Genomic DNA, 16,775 nt, shown 5'->3' with positions numbered 1-16,775 from the left:
GTCACGCAAATTGGTGTGATCCAGTTTGTGGATAAAATTGTAAATAATTGGTAGTACAATGGTATTTACAGCTTATAGCAATACAGTTTCCAGTAAACAAACTATATCCCCCTTTGCACACCTACTGTTACAGGCAGCAGTCCCTTTTTTGATGCTTTCTGGTTTGCTAATGGCCAAATCATGGAGCAAAGATGGCACAAATTATTCTTTTAATACTTTCTAGAGAGTCCACATAGGGCTAGTCATAAATTAACACCTAAACTTTATTCTTCCAACCCCCAATATATCAATTAATTACATAAAACAGAAGATGAACCATTAGAAAGAACTATTGGACAGGAGCTTCTATTTACATCCTTGATTATCTTCAGAAATCAGTCCTGGTCTAACCTATGCATTTTTAAGGAACAAAAATATATTACCTAAAGTAGCCAGTAGCTGATAGACTCACACTCTGTTCAAAAGCTTCTTTAATCTGTAAAATATAGCAGTGCTTGTGGTAAACCAAGGAAGGAGTCACGAAGGAACATGCGTACATATATTTACTTTATTTACATATATATACTGACTGACATATGTTTACTTAAAATCCAAACTGTAAAAATTGTAAGGAAAGGAAGGCTAGCTGAGCTGCACATGGTGCCTAATACTGTAGAACTAAACCCTCTTTCAATGAGCAATCTAAATTCTTTTGGCAATACATTAAGGAATAGACCTGTCAACAGTGGTGTTCTCACAGAATCTTTATTACTGGTAATGCCAGAGTCAGAAAGGGCCCTGCTCAATTTTTCTGCTCAAATTCAATAGAAATGAGTCTCTGTCAGCTGAACAGATCTAGTTGATAAGTCACTGATTATATTGGGTCATATGACCACGTGCACACATGCAACCTTTTGCTTTTTCTTTAGTAAACTGCCTTTATCTAAGCCCACTGAGTTGTGGGGGGTTTCCATCTTATTTTCTTCCCATGTCTTGCTGATAAAGGGAGTGATAGGGCAGTTTGTTGGGCACCTGGAGTCCAGCCAAGGTCAAACGACCACGTGGCATGAAAGAACTGCATGACCTATTTGCACAAAAATAACAGTTTTCAAGATAAATGCTCTTTGAAATTCTGCCCATGGTAAAAGTGACAGTATGAGGTCCCAAATTCATTCCCTTTCAGTGACTCTCATGTTAGATTTACTCAGTTTACAAGTCAAGAAGTTTTTGTGGGGTTTTTGATTGGTTTTACTGACTTCGTAAGATGTAAGATTACTTCTCTGGATATATATATAAACATTCTTTCTTAGGTCAGCCACTCCTGATAATTCTTTTGGTGTGTATGAATCATCCAAATTAATTTTGTACTTATTAGAGGAGATTATCTTTGCATACACAGCTGTCAGCAAGCTAGCACACACATGCCAACATTTCTTGTTACTCTTAGGAATTACTGCTGCAAAGAAAGTGTTTATATTTTCACAGTTATTATAGTATTTAATTACTTGAGAAGAAGACACCCTAGTATATACTGGATCTGTAAATGCCTATTTCACTAGACTGTAGATAATGACCAATACTGGATAAACGGGTTTTTTTTTAACATCTCAATACATAGCACTAGATTCTCAGCCATGTCTTCATATTATAGCAGAAAGCTTTTAATTAACAAAATGCAGTTTCTAGCTCTAAAATTCTATTCCAGTTTCAAGTGGTATCAGATAGGGGCCACTTCTACAAATAACTTTAGCACTATTTCTATATTAATCTACTGTAAATGTAACTAATATTATAACCAAATACATATTAGAGCAATTGGAGCAGGAATTCCTGCTCCCTTTTGTGCAATTCTGTAATATACTGCATATGGGAGAGAGATGGAAGGAAGAAGTTGAGAAGGCTTCTCTTTATTGATTCAGTAAAATAAAGAATAGCTACATAGGAAAACTGACACTGTACACATATACCCTAACAATCTTTTGCAACAACTTGTCTGAGGGTAAGATGGTGTGGGTCATGTTATTGCACAAGCTGATATTTTTTGTACATAAAAAAATTCTGTGACTCCAAATGTGACTTCAAAGATAGCTTCCTCTCCTTTCCAACCAGGCATGATGGGGGGATTTTTTTCCCAGATATCTAAACCAAGCACCTGTGACAGTAACAAAAGATAGCCAGGTCTTCATGTGCATCCTCTCCACCTCTCACCCCTTCATCCTTTCTGCAGTCTCTGATGGGCAATGTGGTTTGTCCTAACATAAGATCACCAGTGGGAATTGCTGGAGGAACTGTTTGGATGCTCTCATAATTATTGCATTACAGAGATAGGAGAGCTGAGATGTTGGTGATTGACTTCAGTGCACATGGGTTTGTGTCAGGGTATAAAATCTGGCTGGAGACTGGATCTCCTGAGGCTGTAGGTAGTGTCTGGGTGGATCCCCGGCCACGGTAGGGATGCCTGCAGGGTAGGTCCACCCCAAAGATGGAGAAGACTTACTTTTGGATGGGTGAGTAAAAAGTTCTAGGATCCAGTTAAATATGGAGATAAAATCCTAAAGTATCTCCATGGGTGGTTTTTTTGCTCTGTAACTATGGATTCTGCAAGGCCAAACACTGCAAATCTGTTCATTTCTAGCCAAACCTGTGCTGGGTTTGTCTGGGATAGAGTTAATTTTCTTCACAGTGGCTGATATGGGGCTGTGGTTTGGACTAGTGCTGAACACAGAGTTGATAATACAGAGATGTTTCTGCTGTTGCTGAGCAGTGTTTTTACAGAGTCAAGGCCTTTTCTGCTTTTTGTATTGCCCCTGTGGCGAGGAGGCTGGGGGTGCATCAGAAATTGGGAGGAGACACAGCCAGGACAGCTGACCCTAACTGACCAAAAGGATATTCCAGACCATATGACATCATGCTCAGTATATAAAGTGGGGGCAAGAAGGAGGAAGGGAGGGACCTTTGGCGTGATGATGTTTGTCTTCCCAAGTAACCGTTAGGTGTAACAGGGCCCTGTTCTCCTGCAGACAGCTGAGCACCTGCATGCCTATGGGGGTTAGTGAAAGAATTTCTTTTTTTTGCTTTATGTGCATGGCTTTTACTTCACTATTGAACTGTCTTTAACTTGACCCACAAGTTTTCCAGCTTTCACTCTTCTAATGCTCTCCCTGATTCTGCTGGTGGGGGACTGAGTGAGCAGCTGTCTGGTGCTTGGTGGCTGGCTGGGGTTACATCACGAAATATTATAACCCTTTAGACACAGACTGAGAACCAAATCTGAGACTAAGTGCACCCAGCCACACCTAGACTTCTCTGACAAGTTTAGAAAGCATGAGGATCCCACTGAAGCTCATGACTCAACAGGAGGGACCATGACCAGATTATTCTATAATCCATTGTAATAGATTTGTTATTTGGATATTGCACTGGCATATTTAGACACTGTACTAGCAATAAATTGAATTGTTATCTCCCACATAGTCACTTGTGCCTGGCCATAACCTTCTCTTGAATACCCTGCTACAGCACTCCATCTTGTTGTGGAATAACCTCTTTCTAGAGTTTTTAACTTCAGGATTATTAGGCTGAGCAGATTTATAGACTACAATACATACATCACAGTTTCTACAAGCATTCAAACACGTTCAGTAGGATTCACATGTCTTACCCAGTCATTCCAGGTCCCTTTTGGGTTCTTGTTGATGATCGGCTGCAGGCGTTTCAGAAGAGTTTGGCAAGCATCCTGGTTGAGAGTTCAGGAGAATATAACACAAAATTAACACAGATACATTTGGTACTGTTCAAGATATGTTTTAGTTACTACTTCATTAGTATGTGCTTTACTGTCATCTTAGTTTGAAAAAGTATGGTAGAAGGTGTCATTTTAACTGCATAAACATAAAACACAAAGGGTGAAGTTACAAGGGCTGGAATCTGCATAAATCAATCAGTAGACTTCAAACAGGAACAGGGTACAAGATTTGCATGTATAAGTTAGTTTAGTTAAGTTTTTCAGATGAAACAAGGATTTTGTCAAGTATAAATCTTTTTGGGAAAGCGCAGATCGTATTCTGAAAACTCATAAGCACCATTACTGAGAAACTGTCAAGTCATGTTTTCTCTTGGTCATCTCCAGCAGTATTTTGTTAATCACAATCTTATTTCTATGGGACCACTAGTGACTAAAGTTTGACAAGCATTAAACACCTCGAGGGATAGGTTGTTTTTTAAACTAAATAATATTCTTTACCTTCACAGCCATGCCATTGACATCTGTCCCTGCAGATCCTACCGAGGGACACGCATTGGGAACAGTTGTTGTGCTTGTTTCACAGAAGTGAATACATGACATGGGGATGTTCAATTCCCGACTAGCAACCTGTTTCAGGAAGAACAACATAGTCTTCTCTGTTTTAAAACTAAACTAAACACTCCAACAATTCCCCAGTACTTGCTAGAAGACAGTGATATCATGAAAGATAAAGTTTCACAAGTTCTCTTCCAGTCTCCAGCTGAAATCATTCTGTCCAACTTGTCAGTACAAAGAAGCAGAAAAGAAGGGTAATGTTTTAGCTCTGTTCAAACACTGGATTGAGACTGAAGTCCAGCATTCATTCCTGATTTTGCTTACACCTGTATTACTTATGGCAAATTATGCAAGCCCGGACCCCAAGCTTTCATTGACTTAATAAATATCTTTACAAGTCTGTCTCCCAGTTATCCATTAGCACATATTATCACCTTGACCGTATACTAATCTGAATACTGACTGCCTTTTTCAGCATGGGTTTTATGGGATCAGCCCCCAAAATATTATTTCTAATAAGCCTCTTCATATGCTATTAGAAGAATAAAAAACAATCAGTCTGGGTTTCTTTTCTTATTGTCTCTATGACTCTTAACGAAGGTACTTTTGCTTTCTAACTCTATCAATGCAAAGAATCAGTGGTTCTGCTGACAAAGAAATTGTTCTACTGGTACACTAACTAACCAAAAAGAAAACTTTTACACTATTTATCTGCATGACACACAAAGCATGAGGTAATATTTGTTTGGATCATTTGTTACCTGGATCATTTTTGTATGAATACCTTGCCCCATTTCAATTCCACCATGTGTCAGAAGCACAGACCCATCAGTATAAATATGAACCAGTGCAGCAGCCTAAAAAAGAAAAACAAAATCAAGATCAGAATAGTGAGAAATATGTTCTATATGATGAATTGATGAATAAAAAAAAAGACAAAGTTTTTAAAATGTATTTCAGTTTATCCATTTAATGCTTTCGAATAGACGGCAAAATTTGGAATGCTAGTTGCTGCTCTTCCTCTACAATGAACTTCAAAAGAAAAAGATACAAATCCTTGGAGGTCTGCTTTTTCTGTTGCTAGGTCCTGAAATAAACCTACACCTGGCAACAGTATCTCAATCATTTCAAAACAGGCTGAAGGACCTCCCTCACTAATGGCTGTACATGCAAATTGCTGCAAGTCCCCTTTTCTCTCTCACTGGTGTTTGAGAGCCTTTGACACAGGTTTTTCAACTGCATAGGTTGGGCAGGCTGTCAGCATTAGACACAACAATAAGATTCTGAATGAGATTTTCCTCCTGGACTCAGCCAGAAGTAGCACTGTAGACTACAAAGACCCTGTGACTTTAATCTTGAACAGAGACAGCCAGTTTGATATGACATAAGCCAGTCAGATAATTTGCAATTGATGGAATGCTATCTGTTTCAAAAGAACTGGACCCTCACCTTAAAAAAAAATACAAAGACCAAAAATACCAAAAATACAAATGTCCTTTTTTCTTCCTTTAACTTAATCTTTGATGACATCAAAGGGTTAAGTCTTTAAAAACAGCATCCATAGTACACTCACAGTCAGAAAGAGTAAGCTCAGAGCTATTTCTACAGTGGATAATTGATTCAATGAACATTTTGCCATCAGTCTTCAAAAACGTTTTGTAGAAGTGTTCAACTCATCTATTCCAACGCTGTATCACAGCAGATGGGACTGGCCTCTAAGTAGGCAGGGTTCAAGCTGCCCAAGTCCTGAAAATCAAACACCTTTGATCCCAGCTTGAAGAGAGCTAAAATCTAGTGTAGCCTCTTCAGGGAACAGCCATTAGGAGGATGATTGTTTTCCAGAAGTTGAAAGATAACACATTCGTTCTATATCCTAAGACAAAGTAACTGTAATCTTCTATGGATAAAATGTTTAGCTCACATATTCTTCAAGGAAATTCACCTGAGAAAGGTGACGTGTGCCCATTCCAAATGGATATTTCATTGGTACAATGGCAACCCCTCTTTTCTTCCAGTAATTTTGTTTGTTAAATTCACTGACAGCTATTTTCCTACTGTAGTATGCAGATTTCTCCATACATTCATTCCAACACCGTATTAAGTTCTGTGGATCAAGCTTCTGTTTGAAGTGTGTCTGCTCGTTCTTCTTATACATATTTATTTCCCTAATCTGAAAAAATGAAATCAACAGCTATCACACAATCCTGTTTGAAGCAAACTGACCATTTAGGGGGACTAGTAGACATCAAGAACATCACTGTATGCTTTTTGAACAATTACCAGTTTGGTTCAGTTTCTAAGAGCATATTATTCACTCAACAACCAGACATTGATTTAAAAACATATGAATTTTAGCACGAATTATCTGTAACTTAGAAAAGACTTGTTCAAACACTTAAGCTAATTTAAAGGGGTTTAACTTTCCAATGACATAGACTTCATTTCAGAAGAGAGGATGCCTTCATTTCATCACCTTTTCTGGTGGTAAACCAGTTTTATCTGCAACTTCTGTTATCCAAGTTTCTGTCACCAGTCCTGACTGGGGAAAGCCAAACCCTCGGAATGCTGTGTTTGATGGCAAGTTTGTTTTGCAGACGTAAGCCCAGCATCTCAAGTTGGGAATCTTGTATACATTGTCCATTTTTAATAAGGATACTTCTGCTACCTGAGGTAGAGGACAAACAGGTCTAGTTTAATGTCAGAACAGTGCTTCTTTCAAACTCGCATTTAAATCTTCCTCATCTCATGTAAAGACCTTACTTGAGATAATTAATTTTAAAATTGGATTTCTGGCATTCAATGGTAGTAAGAGTACTCATGCACACATACAGACTTTATTCTTACATTTCTCATGCAGCAGATTAGTTTTCAGTTCTTTCTTTGATACTCACAGAACACAACTGATGTTATTGGTAGCTGAGTGCCATTAGTAGTTAAGGATGTAAGAGATATGCCATTTTATGATTGATTTTGCTCCTACTTCGATATCAAAAGCCACACAAAGCTAAAAATAGGCAGATTAGATTTAAAGCCATAGTGGCTATGAAAGGAACTGATGAAAGCATTCTGATGGAAATTCACACTTAAGCTTTAGTTCCACCAGAAGGCATATGTACTACAGTCTACAGTTTCTCCTGGTTCTTAAGATTTTCTTGTAGAGATTTTACTTTAAAAAAAAAAACCTACAGCAAGAGGAAAAATCTCATATTATAAACCTCAAACTAGGCTCTAGGAGTCACTATCAAAATATACAAGGACTTAAGAAACGAATGAAGAGGTCACTGACTCTCGTCAATGGTAAGCAGAACGGCAAATTTAATCCTTAATTCCAACTGTTTCCACTGAGCTTTAAACAATAAATTTTAAAACATTTCTGCATGGAAACAACTGAAAATGATTTTGCTGCAATAACTGTGCATATGAATAATGCCATATAACTTTTCACTGAGGAAATATAAGTTGAAATGTCATTTGCAAAATACAAAAAAAAAGGGGTTTTTTTAATGATCACAACTTTTATGGACTTCAGAGAAGATATGTGTATGAATATATATATCTGATCAGTCTAGAAAGAGTTATTGATAAATCAGAGTGAAGACGACATATATAGTACAACTCTTAGCTGTACAAATGTTTCTTCTCAGAAATGTCTATTCTAATCTTGGTGCAATCATAGAGTGTTAAAACATTATTAACTGTTACTGAACAGTAACCAACTTAAGCATAGATCACTGTTATTCAACTCCCATGCTGTAAAACCAGGTTATTATGATGAGCATCAAGCATCTTGGCTCACTCTGGGGCTGGGTCCCATAAAATAGGGTTGTTATCCTATGTGTTATGCCAGCTACAGCTGGGTTGGGTGGAAAGGTTACTCATTGGGTTATCCCTGCTAGGTCCCACCAGCTTCATTGTATCCTTGTAGAACTTCATCTAAAGATGGTTCTGACATGGTCTGCATTAATGTACATGCTCCTCATCATTGTGGCTACCAAAATCTGCCTGTAGAAACCCAATACAATAAGGAAAGATTAAACTACTTGGTGTAGATTCTTCCAACAACCCAGAGTCCCTATATCAAAAGTCTATATGATTAATAATACATGTGCAAGGGAATTTGGCCTTCATAATTTTCCAGCTAATGAATCCTCCATATTGTAAGATTTGTCAGTGTAGAATCCTTACCAAAACAGATTCTTCAGGAGTACATCCTCCATTAAGGTAATATGTGGCATCCACAGCTCTGATCCTACCATCGTTCATGAAGCCAACCTAGAAGGATCAACAGTAACCTATTTAGATTTTGGCATTCGTTTCTTAAGTGCTTGTATATTTTGAAAATGAATACAACTCATGCAGCTAGAATCAGACTGCACTATTAATTTCTGGACAGCTTTCACTGAAACTATAAAAAGGCAAGAGAGAAAGAAAGAATGTTCCTAAGACATTGGTTTTCCCACCTGGCATCTGTGATCTGCAGAGGTACAGCATATAATAAGCTTCATCAGCTCATTGGGAAAGGAAGAAGCAGGGATGCCCAGTGGCTCCTTGTGTTTTGCCTGAGATAGCTGGTAAGTGTGTCACCTAGGAATGTTCACTGTAGATATAGTCAAATCCCACTCTAATTGGTAAGAATAGTGTCTGGTAGATGGAGCATGACATTTGTTTTTATTAACAAAGAAATGTTATCTTTATTTCACATCCCTCTTTTCACCTGTTGCCACTAATAGCTCCTGAATTCTCAACACGAGCTATGGCTCATTTTCAACTTCAGGGAAGGATCTTATAAAACCTCTTTTACTTCACCTATGTAGTGTGTCACACAATTTGGTAAAGTACTTAAATAGAACTTGTTCAGCATAACTTGCTTAGCATTAGCAGCTAAATTTTCTGAAGCCTTAGGCTGCAAGCTGTGAATTTTTACCTAGATATGTTGAACTTTTACGTAGTTAAATAAGAGAAGGCCTCAGAGCCAGTTAAAGCTGAAAGGAAGCTATAATCTCTAGCAGGGGCTGCAACCTCAGATATAAGAAAAGTGGCCTAGTTAGAGAAAATCAAAGAACTCAATAAAGATTGCAAAGACTCCAGACTCTCAATATTAGTTCTGGTCTGAACTGTCACACTAGGGGCAGTAAGGGTATAATTGTCCAGGAATTTTGTTCTTCAGGGTCCCTCTTTGGAGGCACTGAGCTCGAGCTGTAGTGCTATTAACAGAGGTACTTTTACAGAGGAATCTATCTTTCAGTTTATCAATTCAGCAGAAACTTGGACTCAAAACCTGTTATGATGGCTGGCATGTGTAATTTCCATGACAAGTAGAGATGGAAAAGAAGGCAGAAATTATCCTAATAAATAGTTATGACTGATGACAGAGCATGAGCAGGGAAGAGATTAATTTCCTCCATAGGATGAGTTTTCCTGCATGACACTTTTTCTGTGAAAAATTAGCTTTTTCTTTATGTGAATCTAACCATATGGACAGTTTAAAATAAACCACTGCAGAAGGAGTCTGAGTTAGGTTAGCTTGCTGCTCCCAGAAAGAAAGACAGAAAGAGCTATAAAAGGAAAAGGACATGGAACTAGGAAAAAAACCAAAACAAAACCCTGAAGAGACAGAAGAAGAAGCAGAGAAAGGGCTGTACAGCAACTTTATATCTTGATTCCCTGGCTAGCAGTTTTGTTTTAAAATTGAATTCGTTATACTAATTTTCAATAATAGAACCATAACCAGTAACACCGAAATCCTTATTCACAGAGTATAGGTGGGTATTTTTTCACTTAATTCTTGTGGCACTCACTTTATATTTAGCAATAAAAGGATGTCGGCTACCAGTGATTAACATATCATCCCCTCGGCTCAGAATAAGACGGACTGCTCTGCTGGTTCTAAATCAAAAAAAAAAGAAAAGTCAAATTTCAGTTAAAATAAGGGATGTTATTAATAAGATGGCTATGGTTATTCATCATGTATCCAGATCTAGCCATGCATATAAAAATACATTTAGATTAAATTTAACTTTAATAAGCTGAAGTACATGCTTAAAGCTATGTCCAGAGTTCATATTTTTCACATTTACAATCATGTCAGAATTTTCATTTCAACTCTTGAAAGCCAACAAGATAACTCAGTGCAAACTACTCTTGAAGAAATTATTTCAGTGTTAAGTGTTAGTCACCTCTTAGCTATTCAGAGTCATACTGAAATAGAGCCTTGGAATAAAACCAAAACATGAATGATAATAAAAATATGAAAATTAGTCTAGAAGTGCATATACAATTTAAACTAGATACTTTAGAAAAAATGGACATAAGGTGTAAAATAAAGTCCTAACAATAAAAAAGATAGTTTAAACAGTAAAAGAAATATGACTTTTAGCATTATCTGGTTCATTGAAAACACAGATAATAATATGTCCAAAAATAATCAAAAGCTGTTTTTCTAACAATGACAAATGAAGCAACATAAATTTACTGAGCTAACCACTCAGATTACAAGATCATCTTGGCTGACAGGACGTAGCCTGATGTGCATTCTGCAGCAAATCAGCTATGTTTATATTAGAATTACTATGCCCTGACAGCTAATTGCCAACATTGTCCCTCCAAATATGGAAGGTGGGGGATGGAGCTTTATGTGTTAATGTTCTTAGATTAATTCAAGTAGTATTAGAAAAAACATAATACCTCATATATTGAAGCTAATTTTGACTGAAAGATGTTGAGGACTGAACTAGAAATACTTCTTAAAAGCAATTCCATTCATGAACTCTTCCTTCCACAGCATCTTGCTGTGTCAGTGACATTCTGGATGGTTAATGTCATGTTTTAATGTATGCACAAAGCCCCAGTAAAGGACTGGTCCTTTTGAATATGTCTAGCTTATCCTAATACCAACTTCTTCAAGCCCACTAATTCAGTTGAGGCTAGAGCTGCTTAACAGAAGTAGTCTAACAAAACAAAACAAAGAAATGCACTGAACAGTCTTACAAAACATGAAGTCAGGACTGTATGACTTTTTGACAAGCACCTTTGGGAAAGGAGAAAGTATTTTGGCCAAAATGCAAAACTTGTTCACCCCATTTTCATTTCATATCCGAATATGCACGTACTGCACTTACTTGTTTGCTGCCACTGCAGCAACTGATGCCAGTAAGCCAGTTCTCAGAAGTTTCCCACCAAATGCTCCACCAACTCGTTTAACATGACACATGATCCTGTTGGCTGGAACACCTAAACTTGCAGCTACCATCTCCTGTAAAAGCAGTTTTAATATTTTATGCCAACTTGAACTAAGGTTCTGAAATGGAAATCTTTTCTAGAAAAAGGTTCCATAGGTGTTTCTATTTTTTTATCAGATGAGCATAATTTTTCCTTTACCCTAGATTAGAAAACAAAGAAAGAATAACAATGCTCAGCAGTGTTCACATTTAAAATCTTTACCGTGAAGACTGTGAAAGGGCCATGGACAGAAGCGAAGAATAATACCCTTGGATTTCATTAAGCAAACAGTAAGAAGTGTCAGGGATAATAAAAATTTATTAGTATACAGTTTTTATTATTTTTATTACTAAGATAAATTTTATTTTTATTTAAAATAAAACTATTTGGTTTTTAAAAATCTCAGGTCTTGCTAGTGTTAGGAATATTCTTGCTTCAAATCATTTTCTTTGTGAAGAACACAAAGTTCTTCATGGTACTTATTGGCAATATAATAACAATGGAAATGATAAAAGGAGCTGAACTGGGCTTTGAACACAAAATGCCAGTGTTGAGTCTGAAATACCTTCAGTTCCATGCACTACAGCTGTTGCTATGTAGACCACATGCTATGTGGGCTTTACTCTACTGTTTACCATCATGAAAGGGATCAGAGGGCTAGAACACCTCTCCTGTGAGGAAAGACTAAGAGACTTGGAGTTGTTCAGCCAGGAACAGATGGCTTCAGGGAAACATTATTGTGGCCTTCCAGTATATATAGGGAGTTTACAAGAAACAGAGAAAGACACTTTGTACCAATCCTTGCATTGACAGGACAAGGGACCATGGTTTTAAAAGAGGGCAGGCTTACACTGGATATGAGAAAAATTTTTTACAGTGAGGGTAGTGAGGCTCTGGAACAGGTTGCCCACAGTTGTGGATACTCCATTACTGGCAGTGTTCAAGGTCAGGTTGGATGGGGCTTGGAAAAACTATTCAGTGAAAGATAACCCTGTCCATGGCAGCAGGTTTGGATTAAATGATCTTTAAAGGTTTCTTTAAACCCAAACCAATCTATGATTATGCTCCATGCAGCAGTCTCACCTACAGCAATTAGAGCTGATCAAACCTTCAGCAGGTTCTGACTCTGCAGGGAACTGATTGCTCCTCACCCCAGTGGAAAATTAATGGGAATGGAGGAACCTGAGCACTCCACAGTTTTTCATGCCTACAATAGTGGGGCACAACCTACTTTGTTCAAAGGGAAATAAGAGACTTATCCTGAAAGTGTAGTGCTCAGTGTTTATCAGAATACAGCAGTACTACAAAGCAGCTGTTATTGGACAATCCAAATGTACAATTTCATGTTTCTCCAGCTTCTAAACGGTTAACAAAGATTTGTAAACTGAATTTAAAAAGCTCTGTTGTCACAAGTCTAACTACTCTCTCTGAGAATGCTCTGTATTACCTGAATAATTGCTAGATGCTGTGTTGACACATAGATATCCATTTCTTTATCCTCTCCTTTCGGAACAGCAAGCACACTCTGAGTCTCCATGTAAAAGTGTTTCTGTCCCCCAATGCAAATCTCCCCTGATCAAAAGAGAAAACCATGAGTGTTACTGAGGGAATAGGACAGAAGAAATGAACCAGAGAAGAACTAACAGCTCATCATCATGTAAATTATGGTAATTAGTGTCAAATCCTCTGACACTTCTTGTGTGAAGGAGCATTATCTAAAATAAAAACACAAATTAAACTCCTTGTAGGATTAAATTGGTCTTGTTCCACTAGCATCAACAGAACTGGATTAAGAGCAGAATAATATTGCATACAAGTGGTCACAACAACAAATAAAACATAGATAAATTAAACAGAACATGGGCATACTGGACCAGGTAAAGAAGAAAGCCCCCAAGATGATCATGGGGCTGAACCACAGGATGTATAAGGAGAGATCAAGAGAACTGGATTTATTCATCCATAAGAAGAGAAGGGTTAAGAAGGTATCTTATTGCTGTCTACAACTACCTAATGGGAGGTGTAGACAAGAGCAAGCCAGACTGTTCTCAGAGATGCACAGTGGAAGGATAAGAGGCAATAAACACAAGAAATTCCAGCCAGATACAAGAAAAAAAAAATCAGCATGAGAATGGTGAAACAGTGGTGGAACAAATGCCTACAGAGGTTGTGTTAACTCAATCTTTGGAGGTATTCCAAACCTGACTGAACACGGCCCTTAATAAGCTGCTCTAACCAGACCTGGTTTAAGCAGGAGGTTGGACTAGATGACCCCCTTCTAACTTAACGATTCTGTGACTTTTTTCAAGGACAGAGGATGCAAAAACTTGAATGTAGTAGCAGGACAACAAGACCACTAGGTTTAATCACACTGTCTTCTAAGTGATTGAGAGCTTTCTCAGGCCTAGTGACTATATGGAAAAAAGGTAGGACTGGGACTCAAAGAGCAGACAGATAACACAAATACTGACAATCAAAAACTTCTCAGCAAGTGTATTCTGCAGTTTACCTTCAATTATATTATCAACGGTTTCAAACGCCTGATCAACGTTTCCTTGCTCTAACTTTCTTTTTGGCTCAAAGAATGAGTTGTGCTTTATAGCTTCCTGCAATGGAGAAAAGGAGAAACATGTTTCTTTAAGTATTTCTAAGGTTTTCAACTTACTGCAGCATTTTAGTCTCAGGACAAACATCATTCTCTTCAGAGATTTGAGCTACCAGCCAACAAAGTTAATGAGCAACTGTATTTCATCACTTTACTGTCATTGTTGATGAGTTTGTGTATTCAGTTCCAGCAATTCTTTCCTGGTGTGTCTCATGTAACTGATGACAGCAGTTTCTGAAGGAAATGCATTCAGTTTATTCAGCCTGCTCTTCCCTGTCATACATGGAGCTAGTGACCAAGACAGCACAGAATAAGAACACAATCGCATCATCCAAAGATGCCATTAAGAGAGGAAGAAATCACAAGGACTAAGTAAAAGTGGAATCTATTCATAAAGTACAATTTGTTTTATTTGAAGTAAGACTTCATTGGAGTTTCACTTCTAATGAAATATTAATAAAATTTGCCAGTCTTTGAAAAGAGACTACTTCTATTTTTTCTATCAGAAGACTGTTCCATTACACCACACACACATTATGGAAACAAGCTGTAAAATGACTACCAGAACTAATGCTGGTTCCCTGCAAATGTGTCTTTTGTTCCTTACCTCTAGTCATCTTTTTAATCCAGCATAAATCCATTTCCCCTATGACTGCCACATTACATTTCTAAAATGTTCTACATCCCTAACATCTTTCCCTTCACATTTCCCCAATAATTCCTATGTCTCCAGCCTAGCTTGTAAGCTAGACAACAGATAAAACTGCTACAGATAATCGGGAGCTAACTGACATATGTTGGCTGACCAGCTGGTAGCTACCAAAAAAATTTGAAACAATCAGCATATTCATTGTCTTTTCCTCACCGGGAACAGTGAAAGAGTTTTTTTGTTTTTTTTTGGTTTTTTTTTGCATTCTAATGTGTGTTATTGTGAAACTTGTGGAACCTTAATACTTTTGAGACTGTTGCCTGTCTATCATAGTGGTCAAAATTAGACAAAAGGCTGAGAATTTATTTATAGGGAGACACTCAGACTGGTTAATTGGATGTTCTTATTCACCTTCTTTCCTTAAAAAAATATACTTAAAAATAACTGAAGAATGTGAACTGCTGCTTCTGTTAATTAAACAGAACAAACAATAAAAAAGCAAGAGAACAGAAATTATTAGTACCTCAATTGTTAAAATTACTGGTTCCAGCATTTCATACTCTATCTTCACTTTTGCAGCTGCTTGTTTGGCATGAACATCTGAATCTGCAACCACTGCACAGACAATCTGACCCACACAAATCACCTGTAAAATACACATCATGTAATAGAACAGTAAGTTCAAACAATTCCCATATGTGCTGCTGATATTCTTCTTTCATGTGACCACTATTCATGTTTCCTTTTTAGAAGTTTTCTTTGATTTAGGACTTCTGTATTTTTAGATCATCCATGAAGCTAAACAGCTATTAAAAATACCAGTATAACTTGAGAATCAAGGAAAATACAGTATTCAGAGATGGATAACAAGAGGATAAAAGGCTGAAGAAAAACAGTTAAAATGAAGAACATCAGTTACAAAAAGATTGTAGTTATACCTTGTTTCTTGCAAATATAATCTCTGGTTCATCAGAATAGTAAAACTCGTTTGCAGCTGGTACGTCATGAGCTGTTATGATATCAAACACACCTGGTCCTTTTAGAGCCTCTGAGGTATCTATAGATCTGATTGGGAAGAGAGAAGTGTCATTCTTCAGTTTCACAAACTCTTGCACAGAGGAAGGAACACAACACAGGAGTATTTCTTGTACTACTGGGATCTGCTCATAAGTTCAGACATATCTTTTCTTTCTGTCTCCGGTATGTGAAGAAGTGCAGGTAAAAGATAATTTAAAATTCTATGAACCTGCTTCACTTCTAGGAAATACTTCAGATGCAACAGGGAAATCATTAGCCCATTGGACTGACTGAAGTGCATTGATTTAGGAAAAATCACTGCCAATTATGATGCTACAACTGCAACTTTCTAAGACCTCACAGCCTTCATGGATATCAAAAGATACAAATAAGCATCTACAAATTGAGGATTTGTGAAGAGAGTTATAAAATAAATGGCAAGATGAGTATAAATGCAGAATGAATGGGAATGCATGGGTGTAGAAGGATCAGAAAGAACAGCAGAAGGTCTATAAGAATGGCATGTTTTGGTAGCACCTAGTTTAGCAGGCCATCAGATCCCAGCAAAAATACAGGCACCTTCTCTGGAAACCCAGATCAGAAAACAAAGGAGACTAAATAAATCCTACTAACTCACAGAGATGGAGGTGATGTCAGCTCCTTGATGATACCAAAAAGAGCACATCCAAACCCAGCATACTATCCCTAGCCTAAGAATAAGCCAGGAAATATGAAAAGGACTCTGTAGCTAACAGCCCCAGTCCTCTCAGTTGTGATAATTAATCCTTACTAGACCACCTGAATATATGTTTTGGTGCCTGAACATTGAACAAATTGCTAGAATAGGTGTGTCTTGGCAGCCCAAAAACGTAAGTGAAAACAGTTTTCTTACAGAATAAAATCCTCTTCCCCGTCTTTCTCTACTTTAAGGGTCATATGAGCTTTGCCGCCTTGTTCTGTAATGTTGCAACACTATTGCCTACATTTTGAACAATTTTCTTCTTTCA

General features: G+C 37.5%; 1 protein-coding gene across 2 annotated transcripts in view; it reads right to left on the bottom strand.

Annotated features, from left to right (window-relative positions):
- Positions 1 to 16,775, bottom strand: part of AOX1 (aldehyde oxidase 1) — a 43,763-nt gene that overhangs the window by 7,832 nt on the left and 19,156 nt on the right. For both annotated transcript variants that reach the window (XM_064661974.1, XM_064661973.1), the window contains exons 18-30: positions 15,690 to 15,816; positions 15,275 to 15,397; positions 14,007 to 14,103; positions 12,945 to 13,069; positions 11,398 to 11,531; positions 10,078 to 10,165; positions 8,465 to 8,551; positions 6,753 to 6,944; positions 6,222 to 6,449; positions 5,041 to 5,136; positions 4,223 to 4,351; positions 3,641 to 3,715; positions 423 to 475 (exon numbers count right to left, since the gene is read on the bottom strand). In XM_064661974.1, coding sequence (XP_064518044.1) covers positions 423 to 475; positions 3,641 to 3,715; positions 4,223 to 4,351; positions 5,041 to 5,136; positions 6,222 to 6,449; positions 6,753 to 6,944; positions 8,465 to 8,551; positions 10,078 to 10,165; positions 11,398 to 11,531; positions 12,945 to 13,069; positions 14,007 to 14,103; positions 15,275 to 15,397; positions 15,690 to 15,816 — 1,554 coding nt within the window. The remainder of the gene's footprint in view (positions 1 to 422; positions 476 to 3,640; positions 3,716 to 4,222; positions 4,352 to 5,040; positions 5,137 to 6,221; positions 6,450 to 6,752; positions 6,945 to 8,464; positions 8,552 to 10,077; positions 10,166 to 11,397; positions 11,532 to 12,944; positions 13,070 to 14,006; positions 14,104 to 15,274; positions 15,398 to 15,689; positions 15,817 to 16,775) is intronic.

Source organism: Pseudopipra pipra, chromosome 7, assembly GCF_036250125.1.
Source record: "Pseudopipra pipra isolate bDixPip1 chromosome 7, bDixPip1.hap1, whole genome shotgun sequence".
Taxonomy (NCBI): Eukaryota; Metazoa; Chordata; class Aves; order Passeriformes; family Pipridae; genus Pseudopipra; species Pseudopipra pipra.
Note: the sequence above shows the minus strand (reverse complement) of the source record. Positions and strands in the feature narration are given on the sequence as shown.